The following is a 16,567-nucleotide window of genomic DNA, read 5'->3' on the forward strand; positions in this document are numbered from 1 at the left end:
GAGGAGGATATCTGTGTTTGCCATAATCTTTCTGAAACATCTGCTACTGGCTACCTATTGGAGAGCAATTTACTGTATTAGGTTAATCTGAGCCAGTCAGATTTAAGTGTAGATCTAAACAATGGTCTGATTCTTGCAAGCATTGGAAGCAACCCTTCTTAGGCATATAATTCCTGTATAATACTTAAAAAGCCTTAGCAGCTAACAAATAAGAACTGCCAAAAGCACATAATTTGAAAGGTACTCAGCATAGTTTCATCCCCAAAGAATTAGAAGTGTTTCTGAATGCCTGGTAAAAGTAATTAGGACAAGCTGGCCCTACTTGATATATTCTAAATGAACAGTGAATTTAAGTATGACTGGAGAAAGCATGGTGTTCACTCCAAAGGCATGACATAGAAATATGAAACACTAACATTTAAAAAAACCCACATATGAACCATCTAGTTGCTGCTTTAAGGAGTTAAGTAGTTTTTATTAATATAATTAAAACACCTGGCAGAAAGGGGTTAGTATCATTTTTGAAATATTTTATCTGAAAATTGAATGGAGCTTTCACTAACTGGTGAAGAATAAACTAAACCTAAAGAGCGTCAAGAACTCTGACAATTGTTAACCCAGTTGTCCTTTCTAAATCTATTCAGATGAAACGAGTTAACTTTGGTGTGTCTACATGTTGATTAGGGGTTTGTTCCTGTCAGTTTGGAGAACATCTCCTCTGTGTGAAATCAGTCAGGAGTTTTAACTGTCACCCGAGTATTTTAGTTGTAGTTAAATCGTGCAGAGCTCTGAATCCCCTTCAGGGCTTTTAGAATAACCTGTACTTTTCAGAATAAATTTCCTCGCATGGTTTTTAACACTCCCTGCTCCCAATTATCTGGAGCTGCTTAGAGTGGAATAAGTAATGCATCCTGGAATCTGATTGCACTAGGCATTAGTTTTCCCACAGGACAGGCGTGGGTATACTCCTCTTTGAGAACATCCCTTGCCTCTGGCATTCCCGGTTTGCTGCTGAACCTGTCTGCTTCCCAACATTAACATGCCAGATGGGTGCATATGTCTGGCTGCAGAGCTCCATGTTTCAGACCCTGGGCAGAGCTTCCTCCCTGGAACCAGAGGTCAGCTGGAACAGCCGAGACTTCCAGTTGTGTGTCCTGGAACTCCTCTGGGGAACTCACTGAGTGAGCACATAAAACAAAGGTGTTGGGACGTGGATCTGTTCGTGGTGAGTGGCCACTGTCAGATGCCGAGGTCAGTGGCTCACCTCTGCCTCCCTGACATTCCTTCCTTCTATCAGATGAAGTGGCATGCCACAGCAGAGCTTAAAGCTCTTCATGCCTTATTTAATGATGAGGTTCAACAGGTGATAACATCAGTGCTACAGACTGCAGGCTGCCCTACTCCTGTTGGACTGAGAGGAGGAAAGTGACTTTGAAGCAGCAACCTTATGTAAGTAGTTTGGCACAGCTTTTGGAAACTGCACTCCTCTGTAATTTGGAAGTCTCCAAAGACTTACAGCAAAGCAAGTTCTGCTGTTTAGCTTGCACATTGCAAGGCACAGGAGCCACTTCTGGGTCTGCCAGCATTGCTTCTGCAAGGTCCTAGGAAAACAATCTGGTAAGTAGGTGTGTCTGAACCATGTGGATCTGCCTTTAGCACAGCAACCTGCAACTCCACACAACTATCTTTTCTCTAGCCTATCTTCTGTTTCACAATCAAACCTGAAGGGGGATACAAGATTTCCGTCAGGACAAAGATGTGGAAGAAGTTTCCTCTTGAGCCAAGAATGAAGACAGCATTTTTCTTTTCTCTTTTTGACAGGCCTCTGCACTGCCTCTGCCCCCTCTCCATGCTTGAGTTAGCATCTACCATGCTCTGGGACAGGCTCATTCTTGTGGTTTCGATGTGGTGTTAGCCTCAGGAAAAGGGAGAGGAGGGTGGCATGATGAACAATTTCTTGATCTTGTCACAACAGAAACAAGATGCCTGGAGGCAAAACCTCGAGGCATGTCTGCTAAGAGGGGTGGTATCTGCATATGCAGAACAAAATATTTGTCTCTATTGGGTGAAAAGGCTCATTCCTTAAAGCAGTTCCCATTTTCTGTGTACAAAGGATCTCTACTGTACAAAGGATCATTGTTTATTTAGTGATATATACTACAGCCTAAGCAGAATTTCCCACAAGGAGCAGTGTGGGTGCAGCACTCGTGTGTGAGCAGGCAAATGGAATTCAGCTGCCTACCCTTGCCTGCTCCTTGCTGCACATGGAGCCCAGACAAGGTGAGCACACAGGATATGGACACTTGACTCATCTGGCTCTTTCTGCCTTTCACCTTAACTTTTAAAATTTTTCTTGTGCATTCAAACCCTCCTGTGCACCCCACTTTCTCTTCCTTTATCACCAAGAACGATCATGAGACACCTCAAATAATAAACATGTTTTGTGCTGGCACTCTTGACAAGACTGTAGTGCTATTATTGCTCCTTCATAGCATTCCCTCTCTTACCTTGCCTTGCAAGTCCTACTTTGCTTTCTTGCTCCATACATACACAGGAATATCATCATAAAAGGAAAGAAAAATTCTTAGGTGGAGATCCCAGAACTTGAGGACTCCACTCCTACCTAAGCTCATCATCTGCAGCTATCCCCAAGTTTGGTAGCAGGAATCTTCTCTGTACATCCATAAAGGAGAAATCACTTATTCTTTTCATTGGTCCACTAAAGTGAATTGAGTGTATCATTATTATTATTATTATACTGTTGTAGTATTATGGGCTAAGACTGAGAGAACTGTTTGTGCAGCCTTGAGAAAATAAAGGTAAGGTACAGAACTTAAAACCATGTTCCAGGGCTGGTTACAAAGAAGATGGAGGGAGATTCCCTGTTTGCAACAGTGACATGGAAAAGATGGTGGGTAATGGGTGCTTCCAATTGGAAATGTGGAAAACTATTCCATTAGTTGATTATTCTCATAGTGAAAGTTCTCCCCAGGAAGTGGTGGATTCCCCAATGTCAGACACTTGTAAGATTTAGCTGGACAGGGTCCTGAGCCATCATGTCTAGACTCTGCTTTTTGCCAAGAAAGGTTGAACCAGATAACTGATGTTTCCTTCCAAGCTGGTATTGATTGAAAATGGTGATGCTTCCTTTTGGATTTCTGGGAATCAAAGCTCAAGCTTAAAGCCTGATTTACAATTAAAAGCACATCATCCTCATCTGCTTTATATAAAGGGACTTAATTTGTTAGTCTTATGAGTCAGAATTTGAGTCACTAAGGCTCCAGTTTCTGTAGGAGAGGGAGGGAATGTCATCCCATGTTGAGCAAAAATCCCAGTGGTAACACCAAGCTGCCATGAGCATCAATTTTTTTAAAATGCAAGTCTGTGGGGATAAGTTACATGTGATAACCTTCAATATGTACCTTTGGGTAAAAAGGTGCAGTAAGATTTCTTGTTAGCTGGCAGTTCTGAGAAGAATTTAAGATGTAAGGTACTATTCTCTATCAAGGTCAGTCTTAAAGTTAGATCGGGTTGTTCAGGGTATTTGTTAAAATGAATTCAAGTAGGAGATTAAATGATCTTCCTCAAGTGTTTAAATAAGTAGGAGGGGATGCTTACAGATTAGTTGTGGCTTACAAAAACTATTTCCCTGAAGGCTTCTATGTTTCATAATCTATCACTTTTTAGTGTTTTGTCTTAATATGGATACTTCTCAATTTTGAAAATTTATCTGTTGAAGAAAAATAATGAACGAGCTTGTTAAGTACCTCTTAACTCAAATGTTTCCTAGGTTGAATCATAGTATCATAGCGCTTCTCCAATTTCCAAACTTAACTCTCTCCCATGTAACCCTCCCAGCTTGCCATCTGTGGGCACTTTATTTTGGTGAGGTGGAAGGAAGCTGTTAGCAGCTCTGAGAACCTGTACTGGCACAATCATGTGTCACTGTCCTCGGAAAATGCATGATTAATGGTGTGATAACATCCAGTACAGCACTTTCCCAGCCTACTTTCACAGTTCTGTCCTCCCAGTGCTTCTTTCAGTGTTCTGGAAAACAGCAATTTTCTCTGATGGTTGAAAACAGCTATTTGAGCGGTGTAAACACTTGGAAGGGATAGCCTGTGCCTCAGAGATTTCTCATTCAGAGCACCAAGTAGATCAGAATAGTATTAGCTTTTTAGCACTAAAAGCATTCATTTGGCAAATGTAAACAGTTATAAGAAGGAAGCATGTATTGTATCTTTTATTCTGGAGACAGTTCAATTGAGGATGCTTTAGAGCAGTAGATTGTGATGTCCTTTTTTTCAGGTTCAGTATAAAAAGTTGAGGGATGGATTCAGTACAGCTTCTTTCCAACCTGGGTCTTGAAAACAGGCACAGGAACTGCAGAACTCTTCACCAGTGTAGAGTTTAGTCTCTTCTGGGAATTGTCCAAATGTATCACCTGCACAGCGACTGGTGCAGTTCTTCATACATTATTTGATCCTAACAGTGCCAAGAGAAGAAGAATACCTCAGTGTTAAAAAATTACACAATATTTAAAAGTGACTTTGTGTATTATTTAAGCAAGTGAAACAAACCAGCTTGATGAGTCACTAGCTGCATTTTAAAACACTTCCAAACAAAAATCTAAATAAGGCAAACTCCCACTACCCTGGCTCCTAAATGAGGTTCTCCAGGGAGAGTCACCAATGGTGTGTGCTGCCCAGAGGCCTCAGGCAGAGTTCTTACAGTTCCTGGTGCCGTGCCAGATTAGATGGCACCTTCATTAAAAGGCACTGCCCTCTTCACCACAGGAGCTGCTGAACTGACACTTTCCCCCCCACCATCCAGTTCTGCACAATGAACAGACAAGGTCATCCTTTGCTAGTCTGACTTAACTGTTCCTTAACCCTTTTCACTGGTCACTCCAAAGGAGAGTTTGAGGAACAGAATACTTCCACTGAAATAACTGGCTTCAGAAAGTGATGCTTGTCCACAGCTTTAAGAATTGGTTTTGGTTATCTTGGGTCAACCAATTAAACCAGAGATGTGTGGATCCCTATCTCCTATGGAATAGGAGAGATGCACTAGATCAGTAAGATGCAGCTCTTTTAGCCTTTTTATAATTTTTCAGTATTCATAGTAAGGCCTGTAGAGATTTGTCAGACTGAACTTGTTGAGCAGATACAGGAAATGGCATCTGGAAATAGAAGATAAGTATCCTGCATTGCAAGAGATATTTCAAAATACCTAACTGAAAAGTCTTCAGAAGAATATAACTGAAATATAAGAGTCTCAGACATGATACTTAAGCTGCCTTTGAGATGCAGAATAACATTTTTGGCTAACCAAGAGGAATATGTTCTAATACTTAACAATCTTTGCAATGTTAGAGGAGATGTTTTAAATTTTTGTGGCTTATGAGAAGTCACTGACCATCAAAATACAATAACAATGAAATATTTACTAACTTCTCTCTGGTTAGTGTTACATCTGAATATATTAATGTGTTCTGGCTGCAGTACACTCTTGGCAACACATGGAGACCTAGATACAATAATAGCAATTCCTATATATAAACTCCAAAGTTATAGTAATTAAGATGATTGAACAGCTTTCCTTTCAGTCATTAAAAGGAACAAGGCATAAGGAAACATTTACAACAAACTTCCTTGACAAATCCAAATAATGAAAAAAGTCATAGGAAATAACTAAGATAATGAAGTGTGTTTTATGTCCCATCTCAAATTTACATCTCCTGAACATCGACAGAAAGGGCACATCTTTGTGTGTCACCATCATGGGGGAGGAAAGGCTGTGGCAGGATGTGATTCACTCTAAAGGTCTTGACTAACTGAAAACTCAGCAGACATAAGAGCTTAGGGCCAGGTTAATAATCAATTTGGGAATGTCAGTGAAGTCCAAGGCACCACACTAAAAAATAAGCTTGGTATCTTGGTAAGCCATCTACGTGCAGTGCATCATCTGCAGCTGAAAAGGGAGGCTTTGATTTCTGACCTTAACACAAACATCAGGCTTGTTTAATGCAGAAACTGGTAGTGTCAGTTTGAAATCTGTCTGAGTGTGCGGCAACATTAACCATTCCCACCAGTCTCCAGCACCAGAAGATTGTCCTTCCCAAGGGAGTAATGAGCCTTACATACCTGAATATTATCTTACCTGTTTGGACACTGAAGACTTCACTTTCCTGAAAGCTTCTTCAAAGTGTTTACGAGAAATCTTGATTTCTCCTTAAAAGAACAAAGCATGATAAATTACTAGAATTGCAGACAACTGACACTCAAATGACTGTTGCAGGTATTTCAAGGCAGCATTCATGAACCCTAACTAACTGAATTCCCTTAACCTTTCTGGAAGTGAATCCCTCAAATTCTGCTGCTTCTAGTTCTGGACTTTTTTTTTAACATAAATTCAATATTAACTTCCCTGTTATTAAGAAGTACCTAGAAAATATTTTGCTATCATTCCAGTTCTACTCAATTTCTAAATAATTGGCTTCATATCACTGCCTTCTCTGGCATTACCCAGAATGAAAGCTTTCACTGCCACCACTCCCTGTGTTTAAGTTTATGCAAATTGCCTTTTTGACCTTAATGCAACTATCCACAGTAATTATTCCTAATAATAACCTTTAGAACAGGTTTTTGTAGTATGTTAAAACATAAGCATACCCCAAATAAGTAATGGATTCCTCTGCTTTGACAAGGAAGTAGCTTGTTTAGTCTGGATTTAAGAATCCCAAGATGCCATTACTATAAAAGGTTCATTACAAGCTAACACTATGCTCAGGTATCAGATGTGACAGAAATACAAACTGTAGTCTTGTTTGGTGCATTCTTTTCATCTCTTTCATCAGGATGATTATTGCTTTTATTTCCACATGAAATAGGATGTGCCAACATGAAAAAACTCTTAAAGATGTATGCATTTTGAGTTTGAGTTGAACAAAAATCTTCTGCTGATACAGTAAAAAACTAAGCAGCAAATGGAAGATACTAAATTAAAAAAGAAATATACCTTCTCTAAGGTATAAAGCAGAAGAGTAAATAGCCTACAGTTATTATTGCCTGTGCTAAAAGTAAAGATGAAGGTTAAAGTTCACTGAACTAAACATACAACCTCATTGCTCTCTCATCTCAGTTCTCTGGAGCTCATGTTCAACATTCCTATTACCAGATAAAGTTATACCTGGAAAATTTGAAGATGCAAGTTTAAAATAGGAGGAATTTAACCTATCTCCTCAAGGAAATGCTATTTACAGTAAGGAAAAGGTTCAAATTGGGACTTTCCCAGAAGACAGACTTTTCGACTGAGTCATTAAAACTCCATAAAACAATAAAATGAAGCTATGAGAATTTAATGTTGCTTTCACTTTTGTTTTTAAGGATGTAATTTTTAATCAAACTGTGACAATGCTATAGGAAGGGAGAAAATCTCCTTGCTCACTGCAAGTAAGTTAGACTACTTCATGCTTATTATGTGATAAAAGCTTGCCTAAAGCTTGATCATGTAGAAATTGTAGCTGTGAGTAATCTAGACCTTGGCTACTTGCAATAACACACTTTGCCTCAATTCCTGATGAAAAACCATTTAGTCTGAATAAGTAGGTACTAATATTTTATTGTTAAACCATTTATATTGTTGAATTAAAATAATGAAGTATATCAACATGTACAATCTTTTAAGAATAAGACAATATGCTGAAAATTCTAAATACAAAATTGGTGTTTTCCTATTTTCTTAGGTGAGCGAGGGATAGGTGGTTCCTATCAAACAAGGACCAGATCTTACTTTTCAAATTCAACTGCAAAGAAGCACAACTTTATTCTGACTTGTTAAACCACACTTGCTCTTAACTGCTCAAACAAAAAGTCTCATAGATTCTTTGCTTAGGATCAGCCTTACAGACTGCAGGTGATGTGGGACCACTGGCCATCTTTTATAAAAATGTACAAAAAGGGTGATAGTTTAGAAGGTCTGTATTTGTCACTGCAGCTGAAATAGGAGTAAGACTCTTCTCCTATTATTTCTCATACCCTGTACATTCTGTGTAACTAGATCTGTTTGAAATAAATATTCAAGATGAAGTTAAACAGGTGAGTTAAGATGTCAACGGGAAGAAGTCACCAGGAGCACATGGTTCCAAAGTTTCTGAGGAACCTGACTGAGAAACTGCAGAAGTGCTGCAGTAGGGTGGGTCCCACTCTGGCAGTGGTGCTGAAACCACTTTTATTCAGCATCCTCAGTGGTTTGGAAAAAGGAGGCAGAAGTGAAACTCCAAGTTTGCAAATGACAGTGAACCTTTCTGAGCAGTCAGTGCTGGCCCAATGATGAGGAAATCCAGGGGTACTTCATGAAAGTGGAAATCTGCCGAGTTGTTAGGAATTTCCCCTACAAACTTCTGTATCTGGCAATTCTCAGACCATAGTGACTAACATGATCAGCTTGCCTAGGCCTGTTCAGGTTGGCAGCAGAATTTCTGAATTCTCCCAAGAACTATCCCAAAAAGGATACCCTTTCCATTTCACTTTCTAAAAGTACCTTCAAGCAAACCACTGCTGAGCCTTAAAAAAACCACACCCCTGAATTTATTCCAGAGGGAAAATATCAGGTATAACAAGAAGTTGCAACAGTTTCTCCAGAATAGAAAGGAGCAGCCCTGATTCCAGAGGACCTGAGGAGGACACTCAGCAGCCATCCACAGCCAAGCAGAGCGTGGGAGGGGATGCAGCAGAGTGTGTCCTGCTGAACACTGAGGGAAGAAAATCTCCAGTCTTATCTTGAAAATAAAAGTGAACAGGGTCTCTAAACAGAAACCACCTCACATGTTTTCCTACCAATCAGGGCTGAAATCTTGGAAACTCAAGGACAGTCCAAGCAAACAGCTCTTATAAACATGCAAATCAAATTGTACATATATTATGGACTTGCTGGCTGCTTGCACATTGACACAGTCAGTGCTTAGGCTGCAATCCTAACTGTGAAGGCTGAATTCAAGGGATGAACAGCTCTGAATAAAGCCTGCTGTATTCTGAGCAATTATAAAAATGACTAGGATAAACTCAGATATTTCTACCTCAAATCAAGAGTTTTATCCAGCTACAGGAAGCAAAATGGGTAACCAAGTCATACCACAGGGAAGGTTTTTATAGCTTGGGCTTTTTCCTCCTCTAGTTGAATGTGCTTGTTGTCTCAGAAAAGGGAATACAACCACTGTGCTCTAGAAACCTACTGTTGCTAAAAACCAGACAAGACTGGATAGGTACTAGATCAAAAAGAATTATTCAAAGCCATTAAAATACCAGTGTTGCTCTTTCATAAAGAAAGCCTATGATATTTTCCAAGGACATAATCTGAAATGCCACAATTCCATCTTAGCTTTGTATTTTGCTTTAAGGGTAAAATAACAAATAAAATTACTGGGAAAAAATCTAAACAGACAGGCATTTTATATAAAAGTTTCAATCTATAATTTAAAAATCCCCAGGAAGATACAACTTAAACCAGCAGTTCAGACAGATAATGAAAGGGCAGAGACTGTACTTTATATCAATTTATAACTCTCTGTTAAAGTCCTGGCAAGAGGCACTGATGAGCTAAGCACCAAAGATCAAAAGTGGCACTGAGATTTTCCCAATTCTCTCAGTGCTGGATGTACCTGTTCAGTTACACAACACAGCTGGGTGCCAAAGGTAGGAAATCAGGGAAGTTTACAACCCTCCTCCAAATACGTCAGCGTCATTAGTCTTTGGCAGTGAAAACTGGCAAGGGGTATTTAGAAAATAATCAGTTTACATAACCATTTAACAGAAACTTTTCTTTAAGCCTGCAACCTTCAATTCTTTAAAAAATAAGAATTATGCTGACTTCTAGCACAACCATTTTTCCTGTATCCTCTCCTACCCCCCTTATGTAACTTAATTTTTGTTTGGCTCAGAAGCCAGTCAATGATGTACAGCTTTCACAGCCTTATGCTTGTCTTTGACTACTTTAAATACTTTATATTACATTTATCTTGCCACTGTTCAGTTAAGATTTTCTTTCTAAAGCTTTCTTACCCTTCTTGCTTTGACTGTTCTGCAGGGCCATTTCCTGTCTCAAGGCACAAATGGAAGCCTCACGCACGAGAGCTGAAAGGTCTGCCCCTCTAGGGATACAAACAACAGGTTATTTGGGGGTAAATTTCTCTTTTGCTGATGGCATAGAAAGACAAGACATTAAGAATGACATTAAAATTTGGTTGTGCTGTCACAGAATTTCATCTTAAGAACACTGGAAAGAGGTCTGATGATTCTGCAATCTGCAACCTTCATTACAGAGGGATGCTCTTCAGAATTTGGCCACAAATTAAAATCAAATTAATGTGGAACAAGGGAAGAAGCAAAATCCCCAGTCAGCATTTTTGAAAATGCCAAAGGGTTGGTCAATACTGTGCCAGTTCTCAGGAACATAACTTCTTTTTTTTTATAAATCTTGTGAAAAATTCAAGTGAAATCCCTCACTATTACAAAAAGGAGCTGCTCAAAGCTGCATCAATAGTAAAGTTAACATGCTCTTAAAATAATAGTATCCACAAAACATGGTGAGATCAGTTTAAGTATTTCTTTCCAGTTTCCTGGAACTGGAACAGCTGGAACTTTTCACATGTCTTTCAGCTGATGAAAGTCATCAAACCAAAAAAAAATTTCAAAATTAACTCCCCATGCTTCATTTGGGGGTTCTAAGCATAAAGTATTAAAAAATCAAAAATTAAACCCAACCAGATGGGGTTTTTTAAAAAACCCCAAACAAACCAAAACCAAAGAAAGACATCAAAACCCACAACAAACCCAAACACACACACACACATAAAACCCCCAAAGTCAAATTACAGATAAACCCAAGCATCAAAAAACCCACAATCAAACAACAAAGCCTCAAACAAAAAAAACCCCAAAACTCCACAACAAAAAAACAAACCAAAACCCCCATACACTGAACAAAAAAACCCACTGGACTACTATAAACCAGTGAGTGAAAGGTGAAGAAAGAAAAATTACCTATCTTTCCCAAGTAATACTGTGGCAAGCAGCCTGTCATAAACTTTATCTTCAGTGAACTCCATAAAAACATTGAGTATTACTAAATTAATGAATAGCTTAAAGCTTTTTAGGTTTTATGGACCATAATTGCAAATTATTATGACAGATCTAGCCATCAAGCTTTCCCTAAAGCCACACCTTGCCATTCCCAAAGCACATGCTGGAATGGGCCCTCATTACTTTGTCAAACAAATTGCTCTCAACTCTGTGACAGAACAAGTTGGTTATGGCTGTTTAACCAATTTGCTTTCATCACCATTGTGTATGGGCCCACAACTTAAAAAGGGCTCTTTGGTTCTCAGATGATGCAAGAATTATAAAACAAAGCCAAAGAAATTATAAAGAATTAAAAAATAAAGCCAAAGAAAATCAAAAGGCCTCCACTGTTCTGTATTTGCAATGTGAAGACTATTCCAGATGAAGAAGACTTCATCCATATACTCCTACCAACTTCTTGGAAAAAAGCACAAGGGAAATCAAGAAAAATACCCTAATGGAAAACGTTTATTAAGTTAAGAAACCCATTTAATAATACCAGCAAAACACAGCTGACCATGCACCAAAGACTGCTGGCACTGCACATTAAGCATGACAGTCAAAACTAGAAGATACTCACGTGTAACAATCACAGTGCTGACTGTAAGCAATTTCCTCCAGGCTCACATCACTGTCTAGGGGAGGCCGGGTGCCATTCTAAAGGAATTGAGGTAAGGAAAAAGTGAAGGTAAGGAAACATTTATTTTTTTACATCTGCCATCCCTGAAGTGATTAAGTTTTCTTTAATCAGGAATCATACAGGGGAGTCTGACAAGTCTCCTGCAATATCCACAAATACTAGTATTTTTAATCTCGAACTGGTAAGAAGGATAATCAGCCTTAAAACCATTAATTATAAAAAGTTAAGCAGAGTTAAATTTTAACTTGCCACCCACAGATTCAATTTTCTCTAAGGAAATGATGGCCAGCCTGCCCCAGGGCATTGTAACACCAACACTATCCCATATGTAGGCTTATTTTTAATAATAGTTGGTTGCTTCAGCAGCTTCATTTAGCTGAACTTCCTTTAGTTTTACTGTGTGTCGAAATCAAACAGCTAAGCAATAGGCATGTCAGTTTGGTCTTATCACCTTTAAGACTAAATTAATTGTATATCTTTTATATTCTGGATATAGATTTTCAAACTTAGAAGTTTTCCATTTAGATTTCATAGGTGTTTAGATATATTGTAGATTTTTGGACACTACTTTTCCATATTATTACTGCTTCCTCCACAAAAATCCCAGAAGTGGTTTCTTTTGTTACTATTTTTGCATCTCCAACAGCAAAAAGTTTTAATGACATAAATGGTATTAGAAACTAGCCAAGAAAATTTCCAAACACTGTAAGCTCAGAGATCCTCCTGCTATCCTTAGACAACAGTAAAGTATTATCATGATAGTACAGAGTCAAGATGTCTCTTTGATCAAACAATACCTGAGTTTGAACAAGAAAGAACACTTTTATGATACAATCATGAAATTGTGCCAGATACTCATTTGACAGAAATGGACAAATTCACAGAATTATTTTCTGACTCCTTCAGAGGAATTAATTTATTGCATACCTACAATACCTTAAAGAGAGAAAAATAAAATGTATAGTAACTGGCAAATTGAAGAACTTGAATACTGAACAGACAGTGGAACTAGGCAGAGTAGGGAACTACGCAGAGTAAGGAAATAATCTTGAATGAATCTTTAACAGTTAGAAAGGAAAAAAATCCAGAACAACACAACAACAACAACAAAAAAGGAGCAGCCTGATTTGAAAACATCTTAAAAAGAGAGACTTTAACCTGGAAACAAGGAAACTTCATACAATTTCATATGGGATACTTTAGTAATTCTTACAAGAAATTGCAAGCCAGAGAGATGTCTTCTTTGCTAAAAATAAATGTTTTACCTATTACTTTATGGAGCAAATACATTGGGCATTTTTTGCTGTCCTGCTCTGGTGCCAAGCTCTGTGCAGCAGAGGAGCTTGATGCAGCTTGCAGGAATGTTTAAGTACAGTAGTAACTGAAACATGTGAAGACAGGCTTCTCTTGCATAATATGCATAATTGGGAATGACTGATTTGTACAAGTTAACTGAAATAAAAGTCTTTCACAACGAAGTTTCACATCAAAGTTTCCACATTTATGTTGTCTGTCTTCCTGACAACCTGTTCCTTCCTCAAGTCTCTTTTCTACCCCTCATGCTGCTTTTCTAAGCAGCCACATTTTCATTCAGCAACAATTCTGCTTCCTCATGCTGTGCATGTATTCCTTGGAGATATCTGGGAATGCATGCCATCATCCAGAAGCCACTCATATCTGCACCAAACATTTTGTTTTCTCTGGCCTTGAGCAAATGTGTTCTCAAATTTTTCACACCTCCTCTCCTGGAATGCATGGATGAAATCTGATAAAAAATAAAGTATTTCAATTACTTTAACGCATTCTCCCCTCTTCCTACATGTTCTTCTTTCACATAACTCCTACACATCTTTAAAGATTTAACTCCTCATTCACCACAAGGATTTGTAATCAAAATAGTCAGACTAGTGTGAATTAAGCATGCATGAAAGCATCTCGCATTCTAAAAGGCATCACAAGCAACATGATAACATGTGGCAGGGTCCACAGAAACCAAGCTGAAAAACACTCTGCAATGTATTCCTGCTGTCAAGAAGGCCCATAAGCAGATAAGGTCATATCAAAGCTGATTTGTCAGCAGAAGACAAAAATATTTTGGCAGTGGGATAATAACAGGGTTACCACACCCCATTGCCATTCCTCTTGGTGTTATCCCAACAGGAAGACAGGACTGTAGGCACAAAGATTCCCAGCAGAAGGGAGCAAGGACACTTTCCAGCAACCTCGCCCAAGGTTTATGGCAGTAGACGCAATTATGAACTTAATTCCTGATGGAAAAGTGCAGACAGTTCTCCCTAACAACCAGCTGGTCATTGACAAACAAGAGGAAGCCAAAACATGAAGTGAGGACTCAGTACAGTTCCTTGTCTCAGTGTTGCCCATGAGTGATCCTGGATGGGTGTATCTTGGTGCCTACGTGAGGCTGTAAGAGTGTGAGCAAGGGAAACCTGTGAGAGTGACAGAAATCAACCAGCTCTTTGTTCCAGCCACCTTTGCTCCAGTGAAGGGAGCAAAGCACCAAGCTCTGCTGCACTACTCCTCTACACCCCTAATTACCTTTAAAAATAAATTTGGTAAAACAAAAATCATGATTCCTTACAATATTCACAGATGTTACAGTCAATTCCTCTCAACATCTCATGAAGAACATTAAGAACAGGGTTGTAAAAAGTATTAACTGAAGTATTTCTGTAAAACTTAAAACCAAGAAACTGGTCTACTGCAAACAGCAAATGGGGGAATACTTAATCTATTTTCATCCATGAAGCAATGCACAGAACAAATGAAGGAAAGTCTAACATCCTGAATTTGTAATAAGAGATCACCCTCTGAACATCTATTTTGGCATGAAAGAACCAAGGCTGCAACAAGTTCTCACTTTCTGAATTCTGAATCAACTATTGCCTATACACCACAATTTTTAAGGTTACACAAGTCTGGATTATCTCTTATTACAAATATACCGAACAATTTTTGCCAGACTTCTCATAATGCTATCTTTCCTCCACAGTAAAAACCTGGTCTTAACAATCAATGTTGATCTACTGGAAAAAAGTAGCAAATATCCAAATCATTCATAATGCTTTTTATGTTGTTATTATTAAGGCCTTGCTTCCTGCTGTGCCATACTTGGAGGAACTCTCACACAGAATTCTATAATCCAAGTCTCTGAAGTGGCAGATTGTGCTGTCCACCACATGGAGGACCCATGAAGGCACAGATTTTACATTTTCACATTTACCCTAACCGACAGCCTCAATCACCACAAGCTTCCTTTAATCCTAAAGCCAATTAGGTGTCACAACTATTGTTGAGCAAATACATATGGAGCTTGTGAATCATTCTGCTGAATGTCTGGAACCCCCCCAAAAAAGCTTACAAAACACTTCTAGGCCCATTACTCACTCAGATAGGAATCTTCCAATTAAATCTGTTCAAACTGTGACTATAAAGTCAGCAACTTCTACGTTTAACAAGTTTGCTTTCTCAAGATTCATCAGCCCCTTGCAGTCCCAGAGCAAATCTAACAGCAGATGAGCTGAGGGATTATTTTTATGACCTCATAGAACAGCTGAAAGTGTTTCCTGAGACAGGATCCTGCAATTGTTTGTAACATTTAATTCATCTTACATCATTCCACCAAGCTTCATGATTAAGGATATATTTCCAAACACTCACTTTGGTGATGGTCTTTAAAATCGCAAGTCGATCTTCAGGCGGTGGCAAACCCACGTAGAGTGTTTTATCCAGCCTACCAGGACGCAGGATAGCTGGGTCGATTATATCTTAGGGAGGGGAAAAATAGAAAAGAATTAATCCAGAAATAAGATCAGCCTTAGGAACATCTGCACATGAGAAGGAATACATGCATATTTGTACCAAGACTCAAAGAAGCATTTGTGCCATGACTGAAGCTCTGAGCATCAAAGGAGCTGATTGAAAAAGTTTCATTTTTGTCAACCAGTCTTTAACACCCAGTACAATTAAGCCACATCTGATCAATGATATAATGATCATAAATACCAGTTTCATCTCTTCAGACAAGAAGACAACTCTATATGTGGCAATACAGAATTAAAACATTTTTGCTGAGGAATTCCACATTAATTATTAGCAGTTTGTTCTACTGGAAGGAACTCTACCCAAAGGGACAATGGTAAGTCAAGCACACAGGGTGAATCACAATCATCCACACACAAACTTAATTTCATTGGTCATTTGTACTTCTACATAATGGTTATCTGGATGGTAAAATAAGAAACTCAGGAAAATATCAAAGATAGCTGCAAAGTACAGAATTTGTTTCTACAGACTCTGAATTTATTGTGTGTGGAGAAGTAAGAAAACAAAAATTATCACAAATGTTTCTAGAAAACCACTTCAAGTAACAGAAGTGTAACAGAAATGTGTAGCAGCCTTTCAGCACCACAGGCTTTGATACCCACTGTACACAAACTAAGTCAGGATATAAATACTGACTATCGGTATAACGAGAGATACAGACAGGGCACAAAACCTGGAAAAACCCTCAATTCCTGTCTGTATTTCAGCACAAACTGCCTGCATGATGGTTCTCAAAGCTTCTTGATGCCCTATTTCCCCACCTACCAAAACCCAATAATGGTATTAATTGCTCTGTTTTGCTAAGGAATTCTATGGAGTCACCATCCCTGGGGGTACTAAAAAGACCTGTACAGGTGGCACTTGGGGACATGGTTTAGTGGTGGACTTGGCAGTGCAGGGTTAACAGGTGGACTCCATCATCTTGGAGGTCTTTTCCAACCTAAATGATTCTATGATTCTCTGA

The 16,567-nt window shown here is 38.8% G+C and overlaps 1 protein-coding gene across 4 annotated transcripts in view; it reads right to left on the minus strand.

Annotated features, from left to right (window-relative positions):
• Positions 1-4,214: 4,214 nt before the first annotated feature.
• The window catches only part of NVL (nuclear VCP like), a 38,129-nt gene continuing 25,776 nt past the window's right edge, over positions 4,215-16,567 (minus strand). For all 4 annotated transcript variants that reach the window (XM_066316264.1, XM_066316267.1, XM_066316265.1 and 1 more), the window contains 5 exons: positions 15,439-15,545; positions 11,701-11,777; positions 10,062-10,150; positions 6,163-6,233; positions 4,215-4,485 (listed from right to left, as the gene is read on the minus strand). In XM_066316264.1, the coding sequence (XP_066172361.1) occupies positions 4,441-4,485; positions 6,163-6,233; positions 10,062-10,150; positions 11,701-11,777; positions 15,439-15,545 (389 nt within the window). In that variant the 3' untranslated portion in view covers positions 4,215-4,440. The remainder of the gene's footprint in view (positions 4,486-6,162; positions 6,234-10,061; positions 10,151-11,700; positions 11,778-15,438; positions 15,546-16,567) is intronic.

The sequence above is a fragment of the Sylvia atricapilla genome, chromosome 3 (assembly GCF_009819655.1).
Source record: "Sylvia atricapilla isolate bSylAtr1 chromosome 3, bSylAtr1.pri, whole genome shotgun sequence".
Classification (NCBI taxonomy): Eukaryota; Metazoa; Chordata; class Aves; order Passeriformes; family Sylviidae; genus Sylvia; species Sylvia atricapilla.